The sequence below is a fragment of the Aaosphaeria arxii genome (genome assembly GCF_010015735.1).
Source record: "Aaosphaeria arxii CBS 175.79 unplaced genomic scaffold BU24scaffold_3, whole genome shotgun sequence".
Lineage (NCBI taxonomy): Eukaryota > Fungi > Ascomycota > Dothideomycetes > Pleosporales > Aaosphaeria > Aaosphaeria arxii.
The window spans coordinates 3,271,470-3,294,920 of record NW_022983476.1 but is presented as its reverse complement, the minus strand read 5'-3'; the positions used below and the strand labels follow the sequence as shown (position 1 = coordinate 3,294,920).

The 23,451-nt window shown below is 52.3% G+C and overlaps 7 protein-coding genes across 7 annotated transcripts; 2 read left to right on the top strand and 5 right to left on the bottom strand.

Annotated features, from left to right (window-relative positions):
- Window positions 1-14: 14 nt before the first annotated feature.
- On the bottom strand, window positions 15-2,670 carry BU24DRAFT_449562 (MFS general substrate transporter). The gene is made up of 4 exons (XM_033530961.1): window positions 2,178-2,670; window positions 1,960-2,122; window positions 852-1,895; window positions 15-775 (listed from the first exon to the last, which is right to left on the bottom strand). The coding sequence occupies exons 1-4, from the start codon at window positions 2,347-2,349 to the stop codon at window positions 376-378; spliced, it is 1,779 nt and encodes a 592-aa protein (XP_033386352.1). The 5' UTR covers window positions 2,350-2,670; the 3' UTR covers window positions 15-375.
- A 722-nt stretch (window positions 2,671-3,392) lies between these two features.
- On the bottom strand, window positions 3,393-4,142 carry BU24DRAFT_421038 (uncharacterized protein). Its single transcript, XM_033527624.1, has 2 exons — window positions 3,951-4,142; window positions 3,393-3,896 (listed from the first exon to the last, which is right to left on the bottom strand). Exons 1-2 carry the CDS (start codon window positions 4,125-4,127, stop codon window positions 3,555-3,557), a joined length of 519 nt encoding a protein of 172 aa, XP_033386351.1. The 5' UTR covers window positions 4,128-4,142; the 3' UTR covers window positions 3,393-3,554.
- A 1,675-nt stretch (window positions 4,143-5,817) lies between these two features.
- On the bottom strand, window positions 5,818-8,250 carry BU24DRAFT_449560 (HET-domain-containing protein). The gene is made up of 3 exons (XM_033530960.1): window positions 7,503-8,250; window positions 7,255-7,447; window positions 5,818-7,203 (listed from the first exon to the last, which is right to left on the bottom strand). The coding sequence occupies exons 1-3, from the start codon at window positions 8,035-8,037 to the stop codon at window positions 6,003-6,005; spliced, it is 1,929 nt and encodes a 642-aa protein (XP_033386350.1). The 5' UTR covers window positions 8,038-8,250; the 3' UTR covers window positions 5,818-6,002.
- A 723-nt stretch (window positions 8,251-8,973) lies between these two features.
- On the top strand, window positions 8,974-9,921 carry BU24DRAFT_407971 (40S ribosomal protein S19; the record flags this gene model as incomplete). The annotated part of the gene is made up of 8 exons (XM_033525834.1): window positions 8,974-9,003; window positions 9,067-9,098; window positions 9,161-9,187; window positions 9,251-9,255; window positions 9,339-9,365; window positions 9,447-9,564; window positions 9,627-9,669; window positions 9,754-9,921. The coding sequence occupies 8 exons, from the start codon at window positions 8,974-8,976 to the stop codon at window positions 9,919-9,921; spliced, it is 450 nt and encodes a 149-aa protein (XP_033386349.1).
- A 756-nt stretch (window positions 9,922-10,677) lies between these two features.
- Window positions 10,678-12,644, bottom strand: BU24DRAFT_460989 (uncharacterized protein; the record flags this gene model as incomplete). Its single annotated transcript, XM_033531859.1, has 2 exons — window positions 10,678-12,236; window positions 12,302-12,644. The coding sequence occupies 2 exons, from the start codon at window positions 12,642-12,644 to the stop codon at window positions 10,678-10,680; spliced, it is 1,902 nt and encodes a 633-aa protein (XP_033386348.1).
- Window positions 12,645-15,194: 2,550 nt separating this feature from the next.
- Window positions 15,195-17,317, top strand: BU24DRAFT_407969 (dihydroxy-acid dehydratase-like protein; the record flags this gene model as incomplete). Its single annotated transcript, XM_033525833.1, has 6 exons — window positions 15,195-15,350; window positions 15,408-15,505; window positions 15,557-15,564; window positions 15,670-15,777; window positions 15,828-16,217; window positions 16,266-17,317. 6 exons carry the CDS (start codon window positions 15,195-15,197, stop codon window positions 17,315-17,317), a joined length of 1,812 nt encoding a protein of 603 aa, XP_033386347.1.
- A 220-nt stretch (window positions 17,318-17,537) lies between these two features.
- Window positions 17,538-18,485, bottom strand: BU24DRAFT_163304 (Ssu72-like protein). Its single transcript, XM_033521405.1, has one exon. It carries the CDS (start codon window positions 18,406-18,408, stop codon window positions 17,758-17,760), a length of 651 nt encoding a protein of 216 aa, XP_033386346.1. The 5' UTR covers window positions 18,409-18,485; the 3' UTR covers window positions 17,538-17,757.
- Window positions 18,486-23,451: the final 4,966 nt, after the last annotated feature.

Sequence of the window (23,451 nt, the reverse complement as noted above, 5' to 3'; positions counted from 1 at the left end):
TACCGTCACTAACTAGCATACCACAGGGGAGAAAGAAGACGGGGGCTTCGGTGTGTCGTATTGTTCATTTTTATTAATTCTTTCGTCGTTTTTTATGTACATGTATGTATGTATATGTACGGTCCGGTCTGAAAACTGTAGGAAAGATCAACCAAAAAGTCCGTGAACTGAGCCTCGGGAAAAATATGCAAGATAAAGATATGGCTAAGTAAGTCGTGGGAAAACATAACCGCCGCCTGGAAACGCCGTCGCTGGGCCGGGAAAAAACCGAAAATGGTCGGAAGATGTGTCGTATGTACAATACACATGTCGTACGCTTACATGTGCCGAGTAGATAGACGTATGTATGGATAGATGGATCGACACCACAACCTCTCACTCCCTCCTCCTCCCCCTCGGACTCTCCTCCCTTGGACTCCCATTCTCCCCATCCTGGGGATGAAACTCAATAGCCCCATAATCACTCACGCCCACCCCCACGCCCCGCAGATCCGCCCCCGGCATCAGCCGCTCGGTCGCGCCCTCCGCCTGCGCCTCGATGTTCTCGCGGAGGATCTTTCCGCTGCGGCGCGCGACGAAGGCTACGAGCGCGATGCCGACGAGCAGCGCGGCGGAGAGGAGGAGCAGGTTCACGGGGATTGGGTCGTTGGCGAAGGTGCGGTGGGTGAGGGCGTCGAGGGCCGACTGCGCGAAGTTGAAGAGGCCCGCGAGGCAGATTACCAGCCCGTAGACTTTGCCGAAGGTGGCGAAGCCGAAGACTTTGGCGGCGTAGTCGCTGTTGGGGAGGGTAAGTTAGTTGGGGTATTTTGGGGGTTGGGTGGGACGGGGGAGGGGGAGGGGAGCGGACTTACGAGACGGCGGTGTAGTAGAATGGGCGGTAGAGAACTAGGAGACTGACGTTGGCGTAGGCGGCCCATAGCTGGGGGATGACGCCCAGGACGCCGATGGTTGTTGCGACGATGACGAGGACGCTAAGCGTGGTCACCGTGCTGGTTCTGTCGAGGACGAGGCCAATGAAGGGGATGGAGATCACGCCGCCGATGGGGAGCGCGAAGTCGAAGAAGTCGTTAACGGCCACGCCCTTTTCGTACCCGAGCATCTCGATGTACTGCGACCGGATCGTCGCGACGAAGTAGTTGATCCGCAGCATTTGTAGTACCGTGAACAGCGTGATGAGTATGAACCACGGCGTCCTGACCTGCTCGGCCGCTGTCCGCCCGTGGAGCGCACCCCACACGCCGGAAATGTTCTTCTTGACCTCCTCCTCTTTGGTCTGCGCGGCGCCGTCCTTTGTGCCTAGGAGTTCGGTGACCTCGCTCACGATGCTGTCGCGGTGTGCGCGTCGGGCCTCCTGGAGTCGGCCGATTATGGCCTCGTCCTCGGCCTCGTCGTCCGATTCGTGGATCACCTCGTGGGATTCCTCGGCCTGCGTGACCAGCTCTCCCACCGTCTTGTACGAAGTAGCCGGCATTAACAGCACCTGGACTACGAGGATGTAGACTGGCACCACGAGATACGCGAGGAAGAACTTGCTGAGCTTGAAATCACCGTCCGTGGCCTGGTAGATCAATCGGTAGATGAGAAACATGGCGCTGGAGGAGTCGAATGCGCCCGTCAGGAGTGCGAGGATGGAGCCGGAGTACTGGGGGAAGGTGTTGCTGAGCTGGAAGGACGGAATGAAGACGAATGGACCGCCCAGGGCGAGGAACAGGTATCCGGGGATGTAGCCGTCGAATGGCAGCTTCGAGGCAAAGGCGAGTAGCAGAGCTCCAGCGGCCAGAGATATAGCACCGATTATGCTGCTCACGCGTGGTCCAAACCGATCCAGTATCGTGCCTACGGGAAGAGCTGCGACGTTCGTAGATACAGCGGCGATGGTGAACATGAGGTTGAGTCTATTTGAATTGTCAATTGAATCCGTTCTAATGTTGTTGAAGCTAAATCGAAGTGTTCACCGACCGTAGATCCTGTTGATAGCACAGTGGCACATCTGCATCGAGCTCGTCTTTTGTACATTGGTCTCTGTACACCTGTTCCGCGATCAAGACAGGCTTGATGGCCGCATACCCGAAGACGACGCCAGCGGCAAGCAGGCAGTATATGACCGCGAGGAAGACCTGAACTATACACAACAATTAGCAGAATCCAATCGAAAGGGAGACATTCTCTTCACATACGCATTCTCTTCCACTTCGGCACCTCGAACGCAGCGACGGGCTGCTCGAACGCGGGCTCCGTCCACGTCCCAACAGGATTGAAGCTCATCTTGCGGTGCCTGCTGTCCGGGCTCGCCTCTCTGCTCCACGGCTGGTACTCCTCCATCGTCGTCAACCTCTCTGACAGCGACATGGTGGCGAATTATGTGTGCGGTTTCCCCGCAGGCCCCGGATCAGAGAGAGGTGTAGTGGTTGCGAGGCGCGGGCGCCTAGTGCGGACGTGACCTGGTGACGTCGCGGAGACGGCACTTTCTGGTAGCGGGCGAGGGTCAATTGGGCGGGAGAGATTGGAAGGGGAGAGGAGAGGAGAGGCGGAGTTTTAAGGTATAGGTGGGAGGTATAGGGAGTATTGGTACTCAAGGTGTATATAATGCATGGTGGTGGTGGTGGAGAGGAGAGGAGAGATATGAGCTTGGCTTGCGTGGGCGATATGCAATCTTTGACAATCGGGGACATGGCAGCCATGGGTGTAGGAGATTCCCCATCCTCGTGACCGCGATGGTTGCACCGTGGGGCATATTCATTACGTCCTGCTGGCTACGCATTGGGCTATTGTGTATGCATGACGTGCAGAGAATGGTCATACATATTCATTGTTTTCATCCTCTTTGCTGTATGTATTCTTCCGTCAATTGTTGTTACCATTTCAACCATCGTCATAACAATACCTAGTCCAACTGTTATCTCCCACCAAAGATTGCGCGAGTCATGCACAGAATGGTTGAATCGGGAGCTTGGGCCATGCGATCGTCTCGTCCCATCTCATCCCAGAGCATCATCGCATATCACATATCAATCAAGCACTTCACCATGGTCAAGAAGATCCAATCTTTTCGTCGTCAATAGAATCGACTTTCCTTGCAAATACGCAAGACTCTTTTTTTATTCCATGGTGTTGGTCATTACGTTATGATTAGAGACATTCAATGTCCAAAAACAACAAAGAACAGAACAAGACAAGAAACCCCAAACCCGAACTCCCATTCCCGAATGCATCTTGTTTTTTGTGACGGTTATTTTTTTCGATATGTTGTTGTTGTTGCCTGATCCCTTTTGATCATTTTCCCTCCAAGTTTCGAAGTTTGCTCGAATTGTAGTACGGAATCGCTACTGACAACGATCACGCAGACACTCGCTAGCCTCCAGTGTAACCATGTGGACTATTGATTGACAGTTGCCGCATCACCGCCTAAGCCTCAACCGACTTGGGGGCAGTGTTCGCCTTCTTGTTCTTGTAGAACAGCGAAGGGAGAAGAATGGAAGAAACGGTGAACAAAATGCTATCAGAAAAGTTAGCTCCGTATTCTAATACAGAACGATGGCCACTCTTCTCCAGACTTACCAAAGCGCAATGCTCAACCCCCAGATAGTCTTCGCCTGGAAGCAGTTCGCCTTGGTCGTGCCGGCCCAGTGGCGGAGATCGAGGTTCGAGCCGGAGTGGTTGAGGTTCTGCGCGACGGAGACGGTGAATGCGTACGCGGACTGCGCCTCGGCGGCCTTGTTCGCGTTGCCAATGACGTAGCAGTTGAGGTAGGAAAGGGGCTTTCCGACGGTGACGGCGACGACGATGAAGGCGATCAGGAGGAGCGAGTCTACGGCCGACATGACGAACAGACCCAGGTTGGCGCCGGACCAGAAGAAGGCGATGCTGACGCAGATGTAGAGGGTTGCGATGCAAGTCTGGGGATTGGGTTAGTTTTCGATATATAATGTACTAAGATGGAGAAAACATACGACGCTGAGGGTGCCGACGAATTCTTTGGGGGGCTCGACACCAGTCGAGACGATCAGATCGACGAAGTTGGATGTGATACCAATGATGACGATCATGGCGACGACTTGAAGGACTCGGGTGAGGCAGAACAACTTGCTCAAGGGAGCGGCTCCGTAGCTGGGGATGGAAGACAACATGATGAACGATTGTTTTTTGAACTTTTTGAAGAGATCGTCAAGAAGAACCTTTTTCGTAAGAGAATGAAAGTCGGACTGGGAAGTCGTTCAGATTGGCAAAGAATGGATTCGTTTCCGTGTGATCTGCACTGCAGAAAAGAAAACGCGATAGAGAGAGAGAGACGAGATGAGACCTAGGAAACAAGGAAATAAAGAAAGAGAAGAAAGAGAAAAAGGAAAACTAAAGAGACGATCGAGTTTGAATGTTTTGAGTTTGATGATGCCATTCCCAATGACCAGCAGACCCTCCATTTATATACTCAACCTCCAACCTCCCACCCTCAATACATCCATACATTCATAACTCTCTACATTCACAAAAAACCCAATGCACACTGACCGTGCTCTCGACGTTTCTATTCTGGTTCCCCGCCAGCCATTGTAGAAAGACACTCTTTCTCCATTCATTCGTTTCATCGCATATCGAGTAGTCGCTGGCCCAGCCAACCACACGTCCGCATCGCCTTGCTTCCAAGAAAAACCTCCGAGTCGCCTACTAACAAGCCGCACAGACGGAACGCACGGTCGGGCCCGGCGCCTACAGCGCACTAGTCACCTCACCCACCCATACAGTATACAGCATCGCATCAACACGCACCCTTACCAAATCAAACAAACCAGCGCAGCGCCAATAACCCTTCCAAACACTTCATCGTACCCTGGCTTGCTTCGTATGGTAGCCGTCGTTGCCCCGTGGGATCGCACTCCAAGAAAACGCCACATAGATCCTTCAGGTACGACGATTCCCATGTCGACCGATTGACTGGCGCGCTGGCGGCACACTGGGACGCTTCCCCGACGTAGGTCGACCCACCCACGCATCCATCCGCCCAGAATCGCGCGCGGGAGGGGAGGAGATGGGTGCCTGCCTGTTGGCTGGACTGGAATGGGGTTTTTGTTGAGGCTCAATGGGCGCGCAGGGCGGGCGAGGTGTTACAGGTGGACTGGAACTGGCTTGTTCGGGTTGTCGCCGGTAGGGTTTTGATGGTGCCTAGGGGTCTAGACTTGATCGTCGTTGGAGGTGTGGGTATGACTTAGGTATGTATGGGGTGATGGGATGGGATTGGATTGGAAGTGGTTTGTCGAGTTCGTAGAGTTAGATGTAGTGTTTGGGTGACTTTAGGTAATCGGTGTGCTTTCTTCGAGAGGCACTTGAGCTATTGGACGAAAATGGGCACGGTAAGCTGTTTTGCATATGCATGTGTATTGATTGAAGATATTGCCAGGGCGGTCATTGATGCACTGAGATGTTTGGGTGATGTCATTTTGTGCTTCGTAGTCCTATGGCTTTAGATTCTGTTTGAGGTGAAATGTGTATTCCTCATGGATGGAAAGTGATTGGTAAATTAAGGGAAATAGAAATTTGGGTGATAGGGAAGGGTGTAAGATATATGATGATGAAAATTTTAGACGAAATAGATGGTAGTTGAAAGGTAGAATAATTTTTGCTTGATTAGTTGGTATGAATGTGTTCTGGAGGTTGACATGAACGGACCTGCTCGAAGATGACACTTCAACCGCCCAATTTGAAGCAACAGTCAATCATATTACAGCAATGAGAGAGTGCAAATGCATAGATAGCTTCCTACACAGTAACAATTAAACATCACGTTTGTGTTCATTCAAAGATAATATAGCCTCCCAATATTATAGCATAATTATTCGTATTACAATAGTTAAGGTATGCGTGAATGTACGTAGACCATTAGATCACTGTTCCTACAAGAGAAACCAACACATAACCCTGTCCAGCAAAGCAATGGCAATATCATACACATCATGATCAACATTTCTGTTCTCTTACATTGACCGTCCTGCAGTCTTCGAGAACTCGTCTTACTCCAGGTCGATCGACGTCATCTCGCACGTCGTCTGCCGCAAGGCCTGGCCGTCCATGCACTCGTCCAGGTAGCAGTCGCCAACAAGTTCATATCTGCTCGTAGGAGAATCCTCAGAAGTCCCGGCTCGCAAGACGAAAGGCACATTGCCTCCTTCGAGCACCCAGATCTCGTCTCCTGGTTGTGTGCCTGGGTGGACGAGAGCCATGCCGCCGTCATCAGTGAGACAGAACGCTTTCTGGAGCGTCGCCATTGTGATGATCTTGGTGAGACTGGGCCTAAACTCGCTACACGCAGTATAGTTGTCGGAATTGGGGTTGAGGAAGTTGGCGATGTTTTCGAGATAGGTCTCCATCAAGGCTTCGTCGGTCCTGGACCAAATGTAATCCAGGTTGGCGTCGAGCTCGAGGGCGGCATCCGCGACGAGCGTGCGCCAGAACTGGCGTTGGCGGGGCTTTCGAATCTCAGAGACTTCGATCGGGAGGGGCAGGTTGGCTAGTTGTAGCCATGATTTTATGGCCGGCATGGAATCGCTAAGGTTGACGGTGGTGCGGACGATACCGACATGTTGTATGGTTGCTACTCGGACGCCGCGGAGGCGAAGTACACTTCGTTCGATTATCATTACATTAGCAGGGCGGCCGTCGGCTGCCTTATACAAGGTGTATCGCTCCAGGCGATGGCGTTCGGCCCAAGTAGTCGCGATCTCTTGCGTGTGAGAGTAATCGCGCACCCACGATGGCAAAGGCGTATCGTGAGACCTGGTCCCTCGTGTACCAGTAAGAAACCGTAGGCTCGAGGGGTTGTCTTGCATAATAGCCACGGTGGCGTCGTAGTAGACAGACGCTGTGCTTTTCTCGTAATCCGGGACGAGCCCGGGGTATCTCTTCATGTCAGGAAGGCCGAGGAGCCCGTATATCCTGTCCCTCGGATCCTGACATTTCCTGTGCGCATATAGGCGAAGCAACGCGTCGAGGTCTTGGTAACGCTCCGCATTTATGGTCGTCTTGGTTCGTTCTGCGATGTCATCGTCTCTGAACTTCCAGAAGTGGGCGGGTATGCGCATCTGGGTCTCCGAGCAGCACGACATTACATGGCGTCTGCTCTGGATAGAGGCGTCTTTGACTAAATCGAAGTCGATTCGCCATGAGCCGTACATGAGAGATGCTTCAGGAGCAAGCAATATCTCTTGTACGCACCTGCATCATCGTTAATATATGGTTCGCCCGATGAGGAGAATGCATGCTTACCAGACGCGGGTCCACCACGACTCGGAAAGGAAACCGTGCATAACCAAAAAGGGTGTTTCATCAAACACGGAACTTCCACCTTCGGTAGGCCGCTGAAATCCGGGAAGGTCATACATATGCCTATCGCGGGAGAAATGCTCGATTAGGCCGAACGGATTTGGTGTCAACTTCTGCATATCGGGCCTGTACTGCGCTGTAGGGAAGGTTACGACTTTGTCTACTATGCCACCTACGTGAATGGCACTCACCATACGACCCGTCTAATGAGGCCCATGTTCCTTGTTCTAGGATATCATCACCCAACCCAGAGTCAACCCTTGATAGTCCAGACGTGGTGCAACTGTCCCCACCATCAGTAGGATATGCCCTGTGGCATTCCCCCAACCAGACATATACGCGAGATGACGATTTGTAGATCTCTCTCATTCGGGCAACCTGCGAGGAGCGCTCCTGCAGATTGCTCTGATCAATACATATGGCGTCTATCCATAGGCGCAACGGCGTATCGAGTAGGCGAAGGTGGAGCAGAGCTGCGAACAGGTTGGCCGTAACAGGAAACTCTTGTTTGTTTAGCAGTATCGACTCTGCACGTTCCTGCGACCCCCATGCGTAGGATAGAGTCTCATAACGGGGCGTAGACTTTAGCGAAACCACATCAAGCTGGCATGAGATTGGCTCGTCTGCCCTACCAGGCGCCAAAGTGAGTAGGCGAACATGATCGCTTTCGATCGGGAGGCCCTCATAGGAGAAACGCTGCCTCCAATCGTATGGAATGTGCTCCATAGCTGCGAGACCTGCTGGCAGTCATTGAATACTGGGGAAATTCTTTGGCACTGCGTTGCGAGATGGACCGTGTGGAAAGTGGCGATCAAGGGGATGGAACTGTGATATACACTCTTGGGTTTGCGTTCACATACGCATACTACGGGGATGGCCGCGTTTCATTTCGGGGGGAGAAGGTGTCTAGTACTATAGCAGATGCCCCAATAACGGTGCTTGAAAGAAGATGATTATACTGATTGGCTGGATATGCATGCAGTGCAACCATCCTGGTCCCTTTTTCGACAACAGCAGCTGAAAGCCGGGGGCCAAAGTAAGCAGCCTGATCGGGGCGACCGTCTACAGTTTTGGAACACCAACACACTGGATGGCGACCATACATCATAGTTGAAATCGCCGAGGTACGACCGTGGCAGAACTTGGATTCATTCCACGATCAATTGTGGTGCAGTCATCTGGCAATTGCCGTTGCAATGTGGTAGTGGTGGCAGTACAGTAGCACGGGGCCAGATCGCAAGGGCGGATAGACGCACAGCATCGCGGCCGCACGGAGGAGATCAGGCATCAACCAACACCATTCCACAAGCTATGAGACGAGGAGAAGCATTGAACGCGACACTTGAGGCCGTTCGTAGCCCCAGAAATGACGACAAGCCTGCCATGGGGAAGGATTGAAATTGATGTTGGTGAGAAGTTAGATCCTCCAATCACAGCGCGAGACTTCATCACTCAATTGGAGAGACGTCTGGGCAAAGTTTGAGGGCCAAGCCACGGCCCGACCAAACATCCGAAGCTAAGCTAGCCTGGCTAAGCGAGGCGCACCACTCGAGAATTGAGACTTTGCGAGATATCACGAAGAGTTGAACACCCGCCAGCCCGACAAGAACACCACCACTTTTTTCTCTAATTCCCCCCCGAATCCCTTCAACAACCGGCAAAATGGGTGGCGTTTCCGTCAAAGATGTCGATGTACGCATAACCATTGGAACCGCGCTCTCGATAGATCGCCAACGCTGACTTCTTGAACTACAGGCTCAGAAGTTCATCGCCGCATACTCCGCTTTGTACGATACACCTCGCACGATGGGAATATTTACAAGGACAAATGGCTGACTGTAGGAAATAGCTTGAAGCGTCAGGGAAAGCTCCCAATGTAAGTTGCACAATATCACATACTTTGAAAGGAAATTCATCATACTAACAATTGCGCCCACAGCCCAGGTTCGTCACGCTCCCGAGGGTGATTGATAAAGCCTGAATCCCGTAACTGGGGGATAACTTCAGCTTGCTGACCCTATCTACAGGCTGGGTTGATACCGTGAAGACTTCCCGTAAGTACCATACCCCCCCAGATATCTGACCGAAAATCGATATGAGCGACGAACATTTGGCTAACGACGTCAATTTTGCAGACTCCAACGAGCTTCCTCCCCAGGACCAGGACTGGTTCTACGTCCGCGCCGCCGCTGTCGCCCGCCACGTCTACATGCGCAAGACCGTCGGTGTTGGCCGTCTCCGCAAGGTTCACGGGTACGTTTTCCTGCCCCTCATTCCACAACTCAAAAAAATCAGAAAGCTAACGCATCCCCCAGATCCACCAAGAACCGTGGTTCCCGCCCCTCCCACCACGTCGACGTTCGTAACCCCCTCCTCCCATGAACCACCCATTTCACCCCCATCTCGCGCACAGAAAATACTAACGTGAATGCCCCACACCAGGCCTCCGGTGCCGTCGACCGCAAGATCCTCCAGGCCCTCGAGAAGATCGGTGTCGTTGAGCAGGACGAGGACAAGGGTGGCCGAAGGATCACCCAGTCCGGCCAGCGTGATTTGGACCGTATCGCCCAGACCACCCTCGAGGCCGAGGAGGAGGAGGATGACGAGTAAATTCGCCCTCTTTCCTTTTCTTCCTATATCATCTTTGGACCTCGGAACCCCCCCACACGCCCTTTCTGGATCGCGCGGCATCGAAGAGGGGGAGAAAAATATCCAACTCGGAACGAATTGACATAGACACGACATGATATGACAAGGGCGTTTTGCCTTTCGTTTGCCGCAAAACGAGAACGGGGACAGGGTCGATTGGGGAATTCTAAAAAAAGAGAGAAATGAAATGAAAAGAAATTTTTTCTTACATTATGTTCGCTTCACTATCACACATCATCATGGGTTTCATGGCGTTTTCGATACCTGTGCACACGTCGGGAGCATAGCCTAGGGGTGGATATGTACAATGAAAACGAAAGGGCTTGGGCCTTAAAAGTACCATTTTTCCCATTGCACGTCCATGACACCATGCCATGATCGATGAAATTCAATATGTTGAGGGTAAGGTGCTACAACACCAAGATAAAGACCATTGTACATTCGACTATGCAAGCCCGTCCGCCCGGGTAGCTGTAAGTAAACCTGAAAATATGCTATGCCAGTAGTTGCCTGTTCCTATTCCTGTCTTGACGCCAAACGCTACGCTTATAGATAGCAAAGGAAAAACTATGAAAACCCAAGTTATACAAGAAGATCGAAAGTGATGTTGCGTAATGACTGTCCCGTCCCAGTCGTCTAGAGTGGTACCCCTTTGTATCTGGTATATGTAATGACAGTCCTTGAAAAAACGCCGATGATGAGATACTCCAGAGAGCGTTAGATTGTGCCCTCATTAGCTCTGACATAGAGCTCGTCGATAAAGTGTGAATGCTTGATGCCGTTCGGCCTCGAGGATGCGAAAGTGTCGATCGCCTCTTGGACGTTGTATCCCAGCCGCTTGACTAGATAACAGACAAGTAAGAAGCCTGTTCGGTTGAAGCCGTAGTGGCAGTGCACTGCAATGAGCGCATCGCTCTTCTCGGCGTCCTTCTCCGCGCGAATTCTGTCGATCAATGAACAAAAGGTCTCGACCTCCTCGCGTTCGGGGGGATACTTGGAGATGGTGGGACATTTGAAGTAGCGGATACCGCCATCCTCGAGGCCTTGAGAGTCGTAGACGGGGACGTCATAGCTGATGTCAACAACGGCATAGATACGACCTGCCCACTCCTTGACGAATTGCTTGGGAGTATGTATGTCGTCGACTTCTCTGAGAGTCTTCATCGCGCGGAACGTGCTGGCGATTGGTGCCGAGACTGCCCTCACAGACTTCCATTTATTGAGATTCTTGACGTCCCATTTCCCTTCCGTTGCAAGGTGCTGCAGCTGCCAGCCGAGCGACAATCGTGAATCGACGTGCTCGGACAAGAAGGTGCCGATAAAGCCTGCAATGCTCCTTGCGGATGTAGGCGAAAATAGCATGGAATGGGATGCCGGAGAAGGGAATATATATGTTTTGATTGACTTGCTCTCAAGCTTCTCCGACTCGTCAGGGCTTAAGATTTGATGGATTTTCTCCACGTTTAATGCGGGAGTGACATGGTCATCTTCGGCTCCGAACAAGAACACGGGCACACGAAGACCAGTCCAGATATCTTCACCAGGGAATGTGTCTGCTATGCCGAGAGACATACGCCGCCACACCGCAGTTCTGCTTTGTTTGTTGAATCGCAACTGCATTTTGCGTGTCTCCTTGTCAGCTTGGGGGCCGGTCATACGTAGGACACTGTGGCTGTTGATACCTCCGCGGCGATCGTACTTGCGCATCAGATCGAAGATAGGTCCCGGTATGTTGGTGATCGTCTTGATGCCCTTGCGCTCCTTGTCGTTCAGAGGTCCAATCTTCGGACACACATCGACGACTCCTAGTATGTGGTCGTTTAGGAGATGTCCGTAAGGGGAAGTCGTAGAAGCCAGTAATGTGGCCAAAGAGCATCCCATAGAATGGCTGACCAGAACTACCCCTTGACCTGCAGCAACATCACGATGCGCCTCGATGGCCTCGACAAGAAGATACACAAGCGCTTCCGAAGTATATGCCTTCCAATCCGTGGGCTTGAAAGAGGACAGTCCGCATCCGGGAAGATCAATGGCTAAGCAGGACGCGACGTTTACCAGGCTGGTGAGAATAGAGTTGAATTGAGCAGCGGAACCGCCAAGACCATGGATGAAAACCAGAAGTGGGATAGGGCGTGGCTTATTAGGCAATTTGTCCTGTTGGCCATGCCGACGATAGAACGTCCGTATCTCTGGATAGGTAAAACCTGTAGCTGGCACGGTGTATGATCGAATTGAGGAATGTTTCTTCAATAGTGCTGGATCCGTAGCGGAGGCCTCTGGAGAGAATGGTCAGTTTCACGTGACCGCATGAACGGATCAGGACAAACGGAACTCTACTTACCATCATCGGATGGCTTCAGGATGGACTCGGTGGAGGAGTCTGAGAGTTTCCTGGGTTTCTTATTCGTCCACAGCCAATGACCAAGGGCTCCTGTACCAATCGTGCAGCAGATTGCGACCATGACAGTGATGGAAAGCTTCAAAGGATCCTGAGCAAGCTGGCGACGAAAGGACTGACCGAAGAGGCGGTCCCAGATGGGATTTAAAAGCGATGTGTCAAGGAGATAGGAAATGGGACATAGCACAGCTCGATCGAAAGCTTGGGCGAGCCGAGTCCTCAACAGCAGGAGCAGGGAATGTGGAAGCAACGTGGAGCCATTTTGGGTGGCCGAATAATCATGCATTCTGGCGAGCGTGCCAGAGGGCTGCATGTATATGCAACGTCTGAGCGGAGAGGCCTCGGTGGCACAGGGGTCGCGACGTGTCGGTGTATGTGTTGCTTGGGATGGGGTATATGGAGTGATTGGGCCAATGGTAGGGTGGGAGTGGAATCGTGCCCGGTTCTATGGTGAGCAGTTGTTTGGTGCCTGTGGCGGATGTAGCGGGCTGATCCGCGCACGTTGGAGCGAGCGGCGATCCCACTGCTGCTTCTGTTGCTCTTGGTGTTCTCGTTCAATTAGGCTCCGTGCTGTGTCTGACGTTGGAGAAGACCGCCTCATGTTTGCAAAGACGCGCAGGTGGTACAGACAGCGACGCTGACTGGGGGTTGAATTGATGACGGGCCACGGAAACAAACAGGATGTCACCGAAAGGGGCCGGTTGCTGCGACGGACGCTGAAAGTAGCTGGGCTTTCAAGGCGATCGTTCGAGTAGTCGTAATTATAATTGTCGTGACGTGACCACAGACGACTGCAGCAATCGGTATGGCTCCGTCGATGATGGGGAATTGTTGGTGGTGAGGCGCATCCAAGACGCAGTAATCAGATGGGCGCGTGGGGCACCAAGTCCGAGACCCGTACAATCTACAATATGTACGCCTTATATGTACGGAAGAGTAGCGAGGGATGATCGGTCCTAGGATGATTTGCGCAGACCCAAGATAAGACGAGGGAGGGTGCGAAGAGACAATGAGAGGTGAGGAGGTTGCAGATGTATCTGTGCTTTGTTTTTCCTCCTCTGTCTCTTTCTAGATTGGGCGCCAGTGACCACCCACCAAGGGCCGATGCTGCACAAGACGTTTTGGGCGGCGGAAGAAAAAAAGTTGGTGGCAGAGAGAGAGAAAGAGAGGGGGAAAAGAGAAAGGGAAGGATAGCGGCCGGATGATGTCAGTCACGCTCGGAATCGGCCCGGAGCTGGTGAGGAAACGGGAAGCTGTGCCCAATTTCCACCCAATTCATCCCAGATAATACTCGTATCCACAACCATTCATCAATCATCATCTAGTTCCTCCATCTTTCATCTCTTCTAGATCTTCTGCAAGTGTTCCCCTCCTCTTCTTCTGCATGACGCCTCAGCCCTACGCGCTCGCTTCCTGCATTGAACGGAAGATCTGTTTCAGATTGACCGAGAGCCTCGAGAGGCTTTAGAACCTTTATCCAACTTCGCCTCGTGTATCCGTCCATCTCGTCTGCTTCTCAATCTTCACATCCTTTTGCATATAAGGATTTCATCTCGATACTTCATTTCTCCTGCAATTGGTCGGCTCGTACCAACATAGTGATAGCTCTTGCTCTTGTCAATTCGAATTCCTCACATCAGCAGCGACCATGGTCTTACGGTGTCCTTTGCTTCGGGGTTGACGAACCAGCCAGCTTCGTCAATGTATCAATTGCAGACTTTGTAGATCGTCATGTCAGCCGGCATCAACCTTCCAACAACTCGACGGCAGCGGTCTTGCAAGTTGGTGGTGGCACTCGTTGAGGATGAAGGATGTTGTTAAAAGGCCTTCGCGAAATTCCCAAGAAGCCTTAGCTGATCGATTGGCCAAACCCAATCTAACCCCACGCCGAAGACAATTCCAGAATGTCGTTCGTTCGGGACTGTCACTCTGCACGTTGACGTCGTCTGATATCGTATCCAACCGCTTCGGCACTTTTTCAACTCCCGACATCGCAGCTCTGTCTGACCAGCAATGAATGCCACCATCGAACAACTTCGCTTCTGCATTGCAAGAGAAAACTCGCCGTATAGTGTTTCCTGGATGTTATTGAGTATCAGTAGTATTAAGCCCTACGCATCATCCCGATATCCTGTCCCGCAAGCCGCTACATGCAGGGCTACATCGTGGAGCCGTTGACGCTATCACCACTTCGGGCGGGTTTCTCCCCGGATTTCTATCGGAGACTGTTCCGTGTTCCTCTCAAGCAAAATAGTTAAGAGGCGTCACACTCTCCACTTACACTGATCCGCTGGCTCCAGATGACCATGTCCAGCTTGCAAATGCTGGCACCGGTATTGGTTCCTCTCCCAGCTATCCCCAGCACTAACTCTAGTAGCCTCTTTGGCTAGAGGGACAGCAAACCACAGAGTGCCAGAGTGCTGCATCCGGTGGTCGCGCCCCTCTTTCGTCACCAAACAAACACCCCGAGGTTGACAACAGCAATGCTGCGCCTGGGAAGCTGGCCTCGCTACCCCACTTGTGCTATGGTACTCGTTGAACTGAACTGATCTTCCAGGTTGATACATAATCCAAGCCAGAACCCAAGAATTTGCAGACCTCGAGACTTGATCACGCAGCTCGCGTGGCCTACCCATCTTATCGAACACCCTTGTATTGGAACAGTGTCGGAATTTGCATGCATAGATTCCCAACCAACTTTGCCTAGCAAACTATCCATTCTCAATTTTTTTGGCTTCACCTTTTACAAAATACACTTTGTTGTGCACTCACTTCTTCGCCATCAATTGATCAATCAGGATACCAATTGTCTGCCTCCTACATCGATTCGCCCACAATGGACCCCCGTAACATAGAAAAGCAGCGACAACCTGAGGAGCCGCGCTATCTGAGCTTCCGTCATCTTCCTGATGGCACGATGAGAGATGGCAAACCCGCACTCAACAAGTTCTCTTCAACCCTTACCAATGGCCACGATTTCCCTGGAGCTCAGGTAGGTCTACCACATGTGCTTGCAAAGACCGTTTGCACATTGGACTGACTAATGTAGGCTATGCTTTACGCCGCTGGCGTTCCCAACAGAGATGCCATGAAAAACAGTCCACAGGTCGGAATCGCCAGCGTGTGGTGGGAGGGAAACCCTTGCAAGTGAGTACCATTATGATGCGTGACCGGCCGGCCAATATTGACGAATTGCAGCATGCATTGTGAGTGCCCCAATCCGGACATGGCGAGGACCGCCACGTAGAACCGGGCGCCTGGAACCGCACCCGCCTGCATGACTGCGTGGGATGTGCTGACTTGTGATACAGTGTTGGATCTGGGTAAAGAAATCAAGGCAAATGTACAGAAGGATGGGATGATCGCATGGCAGTACAACACCATAGGTGTATCGGATGGTATCACAATGGGTGGAGAGGGTATGCAACCGCCATAGTACTTAACAAAGACAAAAACTGACCACTTGCAGGTATGCGGTTCTCTCTACAGACTCGAGAGATTATCGCAGACAGCATTGAAACCGTAACATGTGCTCAACATCACGACGCCTGTATTGCAATTCCTGGTTGCGACAAGAACATGCCCGGTGTTATCATGGCTTTCGCACGACACAACCGGCCATCGATCATGGTTTATGGAGGTTCGATCAAACCTGGGTATAGCGATACCCTGCGCAAGACGATCAACATTAGCTCGTGTTACGAATCCCATGGTGCATACATCTATAAGAACCTGAAAGACGCAGAAAACAAGCACACCCCGGACGAGATCATGGAAGATATTGAGAAACATGCTTGTCCCGGCGCGGGTGCTTGCGGCGGCATGTACACGGCCAATACAATGAGTACATCCATCGAAGGTGAGTTGATCATTGTTGTATTGCGGAACTTCTTCTGACAAACTACAGCCATGGGTCTTTCTCTACCAAACAGCTCTACGACGCCTGCAGAATCGCCCGCAAAGATGCGAGAATGTGCCAAAGCCGCTGCGGCCATCCGCGTCTGCATGGAGAAAGATATCACCCCTCGCAAACTCCTCACCAAAGAGTCCTTCGAGAACGCCCTAGTGATTATGATGGCTCTTGGAGGTTCCACCAACGCCGTACTTCACCTCCTCGCAATGGCCGGTACAGCCGGTGTCCCCTTGACACTGGACGACTTCCAGCGCGTCTCGGATAAGATCCCCTTCCTCGCCGACCTCGCCCCGTCAGGAAAATACCTAGTCGCTGACCTCTTCGACATCGGCGGCATGCCCTCCGTCATGAAATTCCTCGTCGCCGCCGGCCTCCTCAACGGCAACATCCCCACCGTAACCGGCAAAACCCTCGCCGAAAACATCGACCCCTACCCGTCCCTCCCCCCCGACCAAGTCATAATCCGGCCCCTCACCAACCCCATAAAACCCACCGGCCACATCGAGATCCTACGCGGCAACCTCGCCCCCTCCGGCGCGGTCGCCAAGATCACGGGAAAAGAAGGCCTCATCTTCCGCGGCAAAGCCCTCGTCTTCAACAAAGAGCACGAGCTCGACGCCGCGCTCAACGCAGGCCAGATCCCGCACGGCGAGAACCTCGTCCTCGTCGTGCGGTACGAGGGCCCCAAAGGCGGGCCTGGCATGCCCGAGCAGCTCAAAGCCTCGGCCGCGATCATGGGCGCGAAACTCACGAACGTGGCGCTCATTACTGACGGACGGTACAGCGGCGCGAGTCACGGGTTCATCGTGGGGCATATATGTCCTGAGGCGGCGGTTGGGGGGCCGATTGCGGCGGTGAGGAATGGGGATACGATTACGATTGATGCGGAGAATAATAGGATTGATATGGATGTTAGCGATGAGGAGATTCTGGAGAGGTTGAAGGTGTGGGAGCAGCCGAGGAGTGCGGTGACGAGGGGCGTGTTGGCGAAGTATGCGAGGCTGGTGGGCGATGCGAGTCACGGTGCTATGACGGATCTGTTCTGAGGTGGAGGATAGAGAAGGAGGGTATATATTGAGATGTATAAACCCTCTCGTGCCCAAAAAGCACGTACAAAAACATATGTGCTGATATCTAGGTTTGCCCATTGATGATAAACATACAGTTGCATTGTGATATATGAGATATTCTGCTCCATATCAACCAAACCTTCTTAAATCATGATATGCCATGTTACCCCGACCGACCGATAGATAGATGGGTAGCCAAGACAGACGTGTCTCGTCTCATCTAACTACCCTTTCCATTCACTCTGACTTATCTGTCCCACACGTTACAATTCACTCAATCTAGAACAGGCTGTGTGGACTAGAATGCTCTACTGGATGATTTCTTATTATAAATGTATCTTTTCTCTTCTTTCCACTAAACTGGGTATCTAGATCTGTTCTCCCGCCCCTCTCACCATCCCCTCCCCCTTCCCTCCTCAAAACCACGCCAGACTCCAAAGCGCCGGCATATTCGGCCACCTCTCCTGCCACTCTGCCAATATATCCGGCACCTTCTCATCGAACCCCTCCCTGTTCCCCTGATCCCACGCCCTGCCCCCATCCCCCGCCTCGTCCCTCGCCCTCCCCGCCGCCTCGTTCAAACTAAGCGCCAGATCCAGAATCGCCTTGCCGCCCACCAGCGCCTCCTCATGATTATCTTTAATGTCCACATTAAACACATGGACCGGACGATTCAGTTTCCCGCCCTTGTTGTGCAAGTCATCCAGCACCGCGTCAAAGCACCTCTCCTCACACGTAATCACGACGTCCACGACCCCGGATTCCGTCCCCTTCGCGCCCTGGTCGCCCGCGTGCTCGAGGCGCGGTTTCCCGGGCACCCAGTCTTGGAAGCGCTCCGGGTAGGACTTTATGGTGAGGTTGCGGCCGAGCATGTTGAGGAGCCCGTTCTGCGTGTAGAGGGGGGTGTTTTGGGTGGCGAGCTCGGAGTGGATGGCCGAGTAGGTGGTGCTGTTGAAGTGGTAGACGTTGGGTTGGTGGATTGTGGGGCCGGGGAGCCGGACGAGGGAGCCGGTGCCGAAGGAGATGGTGGGGAGGTTGGCGAGGGCGAGTTGTAGGTGGGCTTCCATTGAGCTGGGTGGGGGGTTAGTTGGGTTTGTTGATGGTGATGGGTGTGTGTGTGTGTGTGTGTGTGTGTGGGAGGGGGGACAGTGACGTACCGGTTTTGGTTGCTGGCGCAGACGGTGCAGAACTTCAGTTTGAATTTGTCGTCTGGGACTACGGGTCCTGAGGGGGTGTTTGAGGGCGCGGTGGTGGGTTGGAGAGTGGGTTGGGGTTCGACGGGAGGTTCCATTGGTGGCGGCGGCGGTGGAGGTGGTGGTGCGGGTTGTGATGATTGTTGTTGTTGCTGCGCGCGTGAGCGCAGTCGAGGGTCTAGCGACATGATGATGGACGATGTGGTGGGAGGAGGTCTGGAGGAAGTGGAGGGGACAGACGTCTGGGCTGAGAGGGTCTGTGGGAGTGAACGGTCAGTCAAGGCGCACACAGGGTAGCATCAGTCGAACGGCCAGGCTTTCTTCCTCTCTCCGCGGGACGATATCAATGTCTCTTTCAACGAATGTCTCACAATGCATCAAGGCAAGTGTATATTCTAAGAAGACCTCATGGATAACAATAGAACAGCTCCAATAATAAGGGGTTCATCATTTCGCGCAGTTGAGTTGCATGTGCGCAGGATCGGGAGCTGTAACACGGATGGGACTTACAGATGGAGTAGATATTCGGTAGAGGAACAATGAGCTATTACTGTCGCGGGGCAAAGGCAGGGAGGTCGAGGCGAGTTGTGTGAGATTCGATCACGAGGTGCACGATGAGACCGGGTATATGCGCTGCTTGAGAAGGAGGAGGTAGGTGGTGGTTAAGTCGGTGAAGGTATTGTGAATGCGTGAATGGATGGAGTGAAGTGGGAAGTGAAGGGAAGTGAAGTGAAGTGAAGTGAAGTGAAGTGAAGTGAAGTCAGTCGAGTGAAGTGAATGGACAAGAATAGACTTGAACTACGAGTCCATTAATTCTCCGAGTACCGACGAGTACACACGCGCCATCACCAAAACGGAATAGCCCCACCCTCGAGGCTCTGCCATTGTACCTACTCTTACACCAGTACTCGAACACGCGCACACACGTGCTCACCATACAAATCGCCACCAAGCTTCGACGACGAGGGGTTGGATGGTTGATCGATGATGGAAGGCAGCAGATTGGCATGACCATGGTTTCAATTCCCATCTCTCCCGATATAATATACGTGCGCGTGCTATAATACGATCTCGTCGGACGCATTTCCTGTTCCTGGCGAGCTTGGGCGCATTCAGCATGGCATTCTCATCTAACTAACACAATCCTGGGTAGGTTGATGGGTATGCCGCATTGTACAAGTACGGTACGAGCAGATGAGATGAGATGACGGTTGATCTGTGCTTGCTTGCTGTTGTCACTTTGGTTAATTATTACATGGATGGGGAATTCTAGGATGCCCTGCTTGTCGCTTGTCGCCTGTCGCCTGTCAGGAAGAATGGGCCACTACTCCGGTGAAACTGGTGACGGCGACAGGTTTGAGCCCGGTGAGGTTGTCGTCAGCGATGCCTACGAAAGTATACTACGAGTTGCTAAGTTACGTGTACTGCTGCGTATGATGGCGAACGGTGGTGTGGTATGTACTCGTAACCTGCCGTGTTGGGGGCAGGTAGTATGACTAATTGCTTGGTCACTGGTGTAGGTTTTGGCTGTGGTAGGTACTCCGAACTCAATGTTATTTTTGGCGTGGGAAATGGGAATACGATGGATGGATGACGAGGATGGGAGTTGTCCGGCTCCGGCATCATGCGGGACTGGCGACTGATGGCTTTTGGCTATTTGTAATGCGGTCAGGTGAAGATGGATGTTTGTACTGCGTATATTGCTGGTATCTATGTACGTTGCTGGCAGGTATGTTGGACGGAGTACGCACGTAAATGTTCACCTGCATGTGGAATATCTGCCTGGGTGGGTGAGCCTGGTGAGGTACCTAGGTAGAGGAAGAAGGGGGGCGACCTAATCCGCATGTGTCTGCCGTCTCCTGTATTCTGATCTAGGCTGAACTGGAGGGAACAGAAGGGAACTGAAGTGACTGAAGCGGACTGGGCTGAAGTGAATTGAAATGAATGGAGAGTTGCAGGCCCCGTAAGCGGTGGGTTGGTTCAACTTGGAGGGATTGGATGGATGCATGGCCAATTCCGAATTAGACTGTTTCATCTCGAGCGGCAGGCTGTAGTTGTGTACTTGTACGGAGTACGTACCTAGGTATAACTCGTAATCTGTAGGTACGTAGTTCACAAGTAACGTGAAGGGAGTAAGTAAGTAATTATTTCTTATGACGCCGTAGGTGTCTAGCTTCAAAGTATAATTATTGCATTCACGATCCATAGGCATAGATCCCCACCACCACGATGTCATAGATCTACTAGGGGTATACCATGCTCCGTGTATTTGGCGGTAATTACTTGCAGCAACTTGGTCAACATCTATCGAGCATCTCCCTGCATAGCAGCATAACACATCTATTGATCAAGAAATCCATTGACCATGTATTGACTCCGTACTGTACTCGGTACTCGGTACTCCGTATTGTATTATTATATCTTGTGTGTTGGGCGAGTACGGAACATCACAAGCCATGATCCGGTTACCTTTCACCCATCAAAAGGATCATATCATCCATCTTCCCAGGTTCCGGTATCCAGTTTCCAGTTTCCTGTAATCATCCAACAATCAGTTTCTAGTTTCCAGTGTTCGGTATCCAGCATCCAGCATCCAGCATCCAGCATCAGGCATCGAGCCGTTACCAGTATCCAGCATCCCATATCCAGTATCCATACCCTACCCTACCCTACCCTACCCTTGTAAAGAACCCAATTACTAGCCCTCTTTACTGTCAATGCGAAAGTTGGATCTTGCTTGCATCTGTTAAATATGTCATTGCGTTATCTTAATTCCATCCCTCTGCCTTTTTCCTTCTCATTTCCATCTCCCTTCCACCCTCCCTCCGCTTTCGTCGTCATTCTTGTTGTTGTTGTTGTTGTTGTTGTTGTTATTGTTGATTCGTCTATTGATGATTTGATCGGATTAGGGCAGATCTGACGGGTCGGGTGAGCAGTGGCAGACGAGTGCTGTTCGCAATTCCAACCTGAAACACCCAATCGACGGGTTAAGCCAGTCCAGGTCCCATCCAGGTCCCATCCAGGTCCCATCCAGGTCCAATCCAGTCCCGCCGTTCCTCTCATCCCCTTCTCCTTCGCTCGTTCGCCGCCACCACCTGGATACACCCACCTGGGAGTGGGAGGGAGTGGAGATAAAAATAGAGAAGCACCTTTCTATCCACCATCCACTGTACTCTCCACTGCACTACCACTACTACTGTCACTGTCCAGTACCCATCCCTCCATCCATCCATCCATCCATCCATCGTTGTTATTCGACCACCCACACGAACTCTCACACGAACACACACGCACACACACACACACACACATAACACGCCATTCCGTTATTCCCACCTCTACCTTTCACTGCACTCCTACTACAACTACTACTACTACTACTACTACTACTACTACTACTACTACTACTACTACTACTACTACTACTACTACTACTACTACTACTACTACTACTACTACTACATACCACCACCGGGTTCACCGCCCTACCTACCCTACCCTACCCTACACTACCCTACAGTGTACACTACGCTACTCTACGACTACGAGTATGAGTATGAGTACATCTTTTTGACCTACACGCAATACCCACCTCTACTACCACTACCACTACCACTACCACTACCACTACACTACACTACTACAGCCCCTCCTCACCAACTCGCCCCATACACGCATGCCATACCTAGATATCATACGCACGCACGCGCTCACTCACTCACACCGCGCGCTTGGCCTTTGAGCCTCTCTTGTATCTCTCTGAACCTTTTCTCTCCCAACCCTCGCCCCTCAATCTCATCTCATCTCACCTCCGCGACCACAATTGTGACCGCGACAGACATCCCTCCTCCACCTCCTTCCTCATCCTTCTTCCTTCCTTCCTATTCTTCGTCGTCGCTCCTTCCCTACCTACCTAATTACTCATAAATAATACGCCCGCGGCTCTCCCGACACGACCGCCGCCGACACCGACACCGACACCGCCGACCAGGTCAACCTTCAACCTTTGAACTTCCAACCTCCAACCTCCTCTTCCTTCTCTTCTTCCTCTATTCTCCTCCACCATCCAATCTACAACAACACCCAAGTAACGACTACATTCACTGCCTCCCACTCGACCTCACTCTCATACATAATTGTCTTCGCCCATCCCCTCCTCTCTCTCACCAGCCTCAACTCTGCCTCTCCTCAACCGCCCAACTCGACCCCTCACCACCTCAAAGGGCTATACAGCCTTCACTTGGACGCCTACTCTCGCCGCTTACTGGGTAAGTCTTTTAGCGCCAGACCTCTCGTTCCCACCCCCCACAATCCCTTCCAGCGAAGCGCTTCCCCAGCCGCTCCATTGCGCACAATATCTTCAATTCGCCCATTACCTCACTCTCCTCCCATTCGTCTCGCCCATCCTCCTCGCCTCCATTGCTTCCAGAAGCACTCCCCTCCCCTCTCAAGCGCTGTCGGTCGAGGCGCATTGCCTATCGGCTCCCTCGAAACATTCCCGCCAAAACATCTCATCAGCTCAGCCATCCCCACCACTACCCGAGCCGCCTTGTCAGGTACCATCGCACCTTGACTCGGTACAGCAGTCCAACTGGGCAAACCTCTCCCAGATCTTTGCGCTGTTCCCTCTCTGCTCTCGAGTCTGGATGTATTGCTTTCCTTCCTGAGCGCCGCGCTCCAAGCCCTCTCCCCCCACAGCCGCGCATCGCACAGCACCAACAACAGCACATTCATGCACCGCGCGCTTGCACTTCGCACCCCTCCCAACTCCTTAAACCTACATTTCCTCCCTGCGCTGAACTGGTCACTGCAACGATCATAAAACCACCTCTTTTCACCTATAACTGACTTCCAAAGCCCTTCCCCCGAGAGTACCTCGCATGACCGACGTTGACAGCCCCACCAACTCGCGACGGC

What these genes read in the sequence shown, in the direction of transcription:
- BU24DRAFT_449562 (XM_033530961.1), bottom strand. Translation starts at nt 2,349, where the DNA reads ATGTCGCTGTCAGAGAGGTTGACGACGATGGAGGAGTACCAGCCGTGG. An exon ending in GCCGAAGTGGAAGAGAATGC is followed by an intron (nt 2,123 to 2,177) that starts GTATGTGAAGAG and finishes TGTTGTGTATAG; the next exon opens with TTCAGGTCTTCCTCGCGGTC. An exon ending in TGCTATCAACAGGATCTACG is followed by an intron (nt 1,896 to 1,959) that starts GTCGGTGAACAC and finishes CAATTCAAATAG; the next exon opens with ACTCAACCTCATGTTCACCA.
- BU24DRAFT_421038 (XM_033527624.1), bottom strand. Translation starts at nt 4,127, where the DNA reads ATGTTGTCTTCCATCCCCAGCTACGGAGCCGCTCCCTTGAGCAAGTTG. An exon ending in TCGTCGGCACCCTCAGCGTC is followed by an intron (nt 3,897 to 3,950) that starts GTATGTTTTCTC and finishes CCCAATCCCCAG; the next exon opens with ACTTGCATCGCAACCCTCTA.
- BU24DRAFT_449560 (XM_033530960.1), bottom strand. Translation starts at nt 8,037, where the DNA reads ATGGAGCACATTCCATACGATTGGAGGCAGCGTTTCTCCTATGAGGGC. An exon ending in CTCATTAGACGGGTCGTATG is followed by an intron (nt 7,448 to 7,502) that starts GTGAGTGCCATT and finishes CCTTCCCTACAG; the next exon opens with CGCAGTACAGGCCCGATATG. An exon ending in TCGTGGTGGACCCGCGTCTG is followed by an intron (nt 7,204 to 7,254) that starts GTAAGCATGCAT and finishes ACGATGATGCAG; the next exon opens with GTGCGTACAAGAGATATTGC.
- BU24DRAFT_163304 (XM_033521405.1), bottom strand. Translation starts at nt 18,408, where the DNA reads ATGGAAGCCCACCTACAACTCGCCCTCGCCAACCTCCCCACCATCTCC.